At 44.5% G+C, this 6163-nt stretch overlaps 1 protein-coding gene across 1 annotated transcript in view; it reads right to left on the bottom strand.

Moving 5' to 3' along the window:
- Nucleotides 1–6163, bottom strand: part of Pum1 (pumilio RNA binding family member 1) — a 110246-nt gene that overhangs the window by 5697 nt on the left and 98386 nt on the right. Inside the window, exons 15-17 of the mRNA XM_028760007.1 lie at nt 3185–3452; nt 2012–2141; nt 203–377 (exon numbers count right to left, since the gene is read on the bottom strand). Coding sequence (XP_028615840.1) covers nt 203–377; nt 2012–2141; nt 3185–3452 — 573 coding nt within the window. The remainder of the gene's footprint in view (nt 1–202; nt 378–2011; nt 2142–3184; nt 3453–6163) is intronic.

Here is a 6163-nt window from a genome sequence, read left to right as displayed (position 1 = left end):
AAGGAAGATGGCAAGTAGGCTGAATCACAGTTCAGGTTTGTTTACTGAATGCTTGGTGCCACTTATGGAGAATCTGATCCAGTAGAATCTTGTAAACTAACCAGGCAATTCCTACTTGCTCTGCTGATGGGAAGCCATGAGCACAACCATAATCCAGCAAAGAACCTCCATACTGACAGTCTTCACAGTTCACTGCACGAACCACAGAGAAACACCAAGAGAAAAGTGAAAAGGAAACTTACAATTACCTGCTGGTCTGAGGGAATAAATTCCAATGCTTTCTGGATGACTCGGCAGCCATACATCTGCAGCGCCAATGATAGGACGTGGCCTCGAATCCGTTCCGCTAAAGCCAGCTTCTGTTCATGGCTGCCAAACTAGACACAATGTATGAGAGACACCATTACTTAAGTAAAAGGGAAAGACCAGAGAAATGCCAGAGAAAACAAAGTTTTCCTTAATCCGTGTTGTGCCCTTAAAGAGCCCTGAAGAATTTAAGCACTAACAGTCATTTCTGAAGGGAGGGATCCAAGGCACCTAACTGTTATTCCAAACCAGCAGCAGGGATGGGACTGTCTTTAAGGCACCATACATGTAGAAGTGATGTAGTTAATTGTGTTGCATAGGCAGACATGTGCGAAATCTTGTGGTTGGCAAGCCTTTCGCCCAGGTGACTCTGCCCAGTGTGAAGTACACACAACCCTCTTATGAATTAGTGTCTTTCAAGGACTGCTGATATTAATGGGAACTCAAAACATTGCACAGAGTTAAAGTTCTCGAAAGTCGTTTTCTAACCTTGGCTTTTTGTAGTCATTTGAATACAATCATCATGGGATTGTCCAAACCTTTATTCCACCCATGGGTCTAGGGACGTTCTCTGGCTTCCTCTAAATCACAGGACTACATGCACACCAGCAGCACAGCACCCTAACTCAATGACATAATGACAGCGAAGAGAGAATCAGTTTCTTAGTACAGGTGAGGACTGAACAACTGAGTGTCTATGAGGAAGTGGACAGGTAAAGTCTGAGAAAACTCCTCTTAAATCTTCATACAACTGAGAGGCCGTGAGAGATTTGCAGACGTTAGTAGATAAGCTCAGAGTTCCAGCAACGGTTCCCAGACCAGATCCTTTTCTCAGTGTTCCTGTGTCTTCCAACAGCTTGAAGCTGCTGACAATAAGCAGTGCCAATAACATTCTTATAAATGTTAATTTAAAATAAACCCTAAGTCTTTGAAATTTAAGCTTATTAGAGGGAGCAGACAATATTCATCACAATATTCATCTCAAGCACTCAATCAAGTTAATGGGTTAAAAAAAAGGTGAGAAGGTCAAAGGCCATCCCTACACATAGTCTCAGGCCACAGCGGAAAAGCTGAATCTGGGGTAGAGTCAACTCCTTAGGCATCTTTCATTGTTTCTCATTTTCACACTATATTGCTGTAACACTGCTAAACTACCCATGTGACCATCTGGACCACTGAGGCAAAGGCTGCAGCGTCACTCTTCCAAAGGACCCGAGTTTGATTCCCAGTCCCCATCATGTAGCTCACAACAACTTGGTTCCAGCTTCAAGGGCTCTTATGTCTCAGGCCTTCTCAGGCAACCCCCCCATCCCCATATAGCAACATTATTTTTTTAAAAAACAAACTCTTTTAATACCCCAGGTAAGGTAGTGCATGCCTTTAATCTCAGCACTTGGAAGACAGAGGCAGAGGCAGGTGGATCTCTGTGAGTTCAAGCCCAGTCTGGTCTATATTCTGTGCTGGGTCTCTAGTAGAGGCAATTATCACATACTCCCAGAGCATCTAACACATGGAGGAGCACAATGGTGGCCAGTAAGGAACTGGAGAAATACTGAACACTTCTTTTTGAGAGATCCTAGCACTTCATTTTAAAGGCTGAAATGAGCTGTTGTGCTTCAAAAAGCCAAGAAAAATCAAATGCTCTGAAGATTCTCCAAGTCAAAGTGTAGAAAAAAAAAAAACCAACCCAAAAACAAAGACATACTTCAAAGAACTTCTGAATGACGTAATTTCCAAACACATCCACCATAAGTTGGTACGCAGCCTGGAGGATTTCATTGAAGACAAGCTGGCGTTCAGCTGCTGTGGCACGCTCTAGTTTCAGCTGAATGAATCTGAAGAAGAGAGTGAAGGGGCAATGAAACCACACACAGAGAAGACTTGCAAAGATGCGAGGGCATCGCTTGATAGATAAGTCCTGCAACATTCGGCCCATAAGCCTAATAAATGCATTGGGTTTTGTTTTATTTTGCTTGTGTTTTTAGGGTCTCACTATGTAGACCAGGCTGGCCTCGAACATAAAGATCATCCTGCCTCTGCTTCCTCAAGTGCTGAGATGGCTATCCCTCATCAGAAACTTATGGCCCTTACCCCAATTCTATAACCCATACCCATAAAGAGAGTCATTCATCAGCTTCTGAAATAGTTCTTCCTGCTTGACTCCTTCAGGAAAATCCTTGCTGTCTCTGCACCTGGCTTCCACTCCTCAGGGAAGGCAGCTAGCACAAGCACCAAGAGCAGGGAGCCCATTAGGAGTTTCCTTGTACACTAGGAAACCCACAACAGAGACGAGACAGAGGATGAGTGACCTTGTGTCACCTCACTGGGTCTCTAGGCCCAGCGCACCCCTCTGGGCAGCACCAGGAACAACAGGGATGAGAGCTCCTGGGACCTGGGGGTCTACGCTGCCATATGACACTGTCTCCTCCATTAGAGGCCTTCTAATGCTCAGCTATGCACAGGGCTTCCTGGGAAGACGACTTCTTCATGTACAGAGATGGATATAACTGTGTACAACAAGTCTGAACTTACAGCAGTCCCTCTATCTCCTGGGTACTGGAATTAAAGGTCATGTGTAACCACAGCCAGTAGCAAACAACAGCATTTTAAGAGATTCTTGTGGAGTAGAAACACAGAGTACTTGCTCATAAAGATAAAAAAGTTACTCATGAAGACCATGGTCCAGACCACTAAGAGCCATCTTAAACATGTGGCCATCTAATGATCCCCATGCCCAAATCCCTCTGAAAGAAACACTGAGAGGCACAGCAGAGGCATACTGTGAATCACAAAAGGGCAGGTATGTCTCTGTGGTGGGGTTTATACCTATCTGAGGCATGGATTTCAGTTATGCTGGGGGCCAAAGTCAGGTCCTTACCTAGAACCATGCTGGTCTTGAGAAAATTCCATGATATGCCCAGCAATCTCCCGCAGTTGTAAATTAGGGTACCGGTTGTTTCGAAAATCTTCCAGAAGTCTGCTCCTGCCAGAGGGCATAACATCAGACATTCCATATCTCAAACGAGAGGAAGAAAACAGGGTGCTGCTGGGGCTGAAAAGGCTGGAGGCACTGCTTGCACTGCGGTACTTGGCTTCGGCACCGGGAGCAGCAGAGATGTATCTTCCACTGCCGTTTGTGAGTCCTCCTGTTGGTTATAGAACAAAAAGACTTGAGTCCACGCTTGGGGAACCTCATCTAGGAGGAAGAAGCAGCACTACCCCACCTGCACACCCCTGCTCCATCTGTACCACTCCCCCACCTGCACAGGCCTCACCAGCTCTCTTCTCCTACGGCACTGTGCTAGGGGCAGGCCATTTTTCTCACTATCATGGCTTTCTAAGACTCACACACCAATCTGGAGGAAACATTTCCACAGAGATTAAGAAATAAGTATTTATTTTGGGTTTCTCATTTGTTTGTTTTAACCACTGCTAGCAAACTATTGCTAACAAAATTATTGCCATAAACCTGGAGATACAGCTGAAGCACTTGCTGGCATGTGTCAAGACCTAGCTAGGTTCAATACTTAATACTCAATACTACCTAAAAAGAAAAAAACAAAACCAACCAGTAAAAAGAATGGAGCAATACATCATATTTCCTTAATAAATAAAAAGAGGCAGAGCACCTACAGTAAGGATTCAGAAAATACAAAGCACACACACGGAGGCTTGAGCTTGTCCACTCTGAGCACTACAAGGACTCACTCCATTCCTAGGTAACTTCCCATCCCAGCTGAAGCCCACCCTTTGAGATCAGTACAAACAGGGGTGTGGATACAGTACTGCTTAAGAATGTCCTGGTGCTGTAAGGAGAGGGAATGAAATCAAGACATTCTAATTTATACAGGAAATTCCTGGAAAGCTTTTTGTGAAGAGATAATTCCAAGGCAGATGTAGGTTTAAGGTCCTCATCAACAGGCAATTCTAACCATTTTCTATGAGATGAAGCGGTGATACAGCACTAACACCCTTCCTATGCCCTGGGTACTGCTGCTGACTGGTGACTAGGTTATAAATGTGTGCCCCTAAGCAGTAAGATGGTGTCACAACCAAAAAATTTAACAAAAAGCAGGCCTGGGCTAGGGTGCAGGTCAATGGTAGAGTCTGTACCTAACACAGGTATGACACTGGGCTCCACCCGGCAAAACACAGGCATGCACAGAGTAAAGTTGCATAGTAGGTCAACAGATGTTACTCAGAAACTCTACCACTGAAGTGCACCCGAGTGCCAGGATGTTTCTCTCCAATCACTATAAACAAACCAACCTAAAACAGCAAGTATGGAGAAACGCCACATCAACCACAAAGTCCTTGATGAACAGCGACTCCAATCCAGGGACAATGCCACACACAATGCTTCTATCTCTGTGTGCTCTGGATAGAACTTGGCATGGCATTCAATGGCAACCGCAGAAAGACACCTTGCTTGGCTTTTTTCACAAATTCCAGGACCCAACTTTCAAAGTGTAGTTCTCGGAACAACAGTAACAACTACTCAATGTTACACTGTGGAGAATAGTCAGTGAACAGCTACAGCTAGTTCTTCACAGGTACATTTACCTCATAGGGGAAAAACTGGTCATCCAAAAATGCAATGCATAGTTCTAACAACCAGAACAGAAGAAAGTCAAGCCTTTGGCCCAAAACACCATGTGCCCTGTGTTCAGGCTCAGTTACATCAACCTTCCTCGTTCTTCAGGGTGCTGCTAACTCTCACATGACACAGAACTTCTGAACACAAGTGGATTTGTTCAAAAAGAAAAGAGCAGCCTAATGACTATTCTTTATGACAGTAAGAAACCGTGTTCTTCTCTGTTTGGAGAGAGAACAAAGAAATGGTCACAAGGTCAGTGGGGCAGCAGACACTGCAGATGTGGTACTTACAACAAACATGACCAAGAAGGACCAGCACAAACACACAGCTTCTGAAGTCAAGCCAGGTGCTGTGCCTGTGAGTCACTGAAAAAGGTGGAAGGTATGCTGAAAGGAAGCTGGGTCTTTGGCAACTAAGTCAATTATGGAACAAACTAAACACTGACCTATACTTCTCAATTTCCTGTTATACGCACTACTAAATGCAGTGCCGCTGAAGCTAACATTAGCTAGACTTTGTTACTGTGCCCAAAAATATACTAATACATAATTCAAAGGGCTAGAGGGAACGATAGCTAATATGCCCATAGGTTATATATTTATACATTTATGTCCAAGTTTTGACATACTGGCTCTTTTATTACTGGAATAAAAAAAGGACATAGAATCTCTGAAACAGAAAACTTTCTTGGATAACTAATCTGACAATTCACAGATGAATTTTCCATGGATTTGTCTACACATTAAACTAATATGTTAAGTTTTGCCTAAGACTGAAGTTCTCTGGTCCTTTCTGAAAAGACCATCTAGCAAACAGATTTTCAGTATTTACTGACCAAATCACTCTTGGATTAGGAACGTGAGAAGCAGCAGTTAACCATCCAGTTTCTAGCAGTCAGTCTGCCTGCAGGTAACAGGCATCCAAAAGCCTTTTGTAAAAGAGACAATTAACATGGGCTTTTAAAATCTGACTGAACGTTCCCATTTTTTATAGCATTTAGACAGTGTCTTGAAGAACCATTCCACAGAAATGAAGGGCTTACAGGGTCTACTTATATTACGCCATAGCAACTTAGAGGTGTGGTGTCCTGGCATCAGCTCACCTCTCTCCCCCACCCTTACACACTCCCATTCCCACTCCCACTCCCTCTCCCTCTCTCTCTCCCTCCCTCCTTCCCTCCCTCCCTCTCTTTAATTTAGGACTACTGAAACCCCCTCGCGCCCGCCCGCCCGCGGGCGCGGCCGGGCGCGCGCGCGGCCG

The sequence above is a fragment of the Grammomys surdaster genome, unplaced genomic scaffold, assembly GCF_004785775.1.
Source record: "Grammomys surdaster isolate TR1022 unplaced genomic scaffold, NIH_TR_1.0 126313, whole genome shotgun sequence".
Taxonomy (NCBI): Eukaryota; Metazoa; Chordata; class Mammalia; order Rodentia; family Muridae; genus Grammomys; species Grammomys surdaster.
Note: the sequence above shows the minus strand (reverse complement) of the source record. Positions and strands in the feature narration are given on the sequence as shown.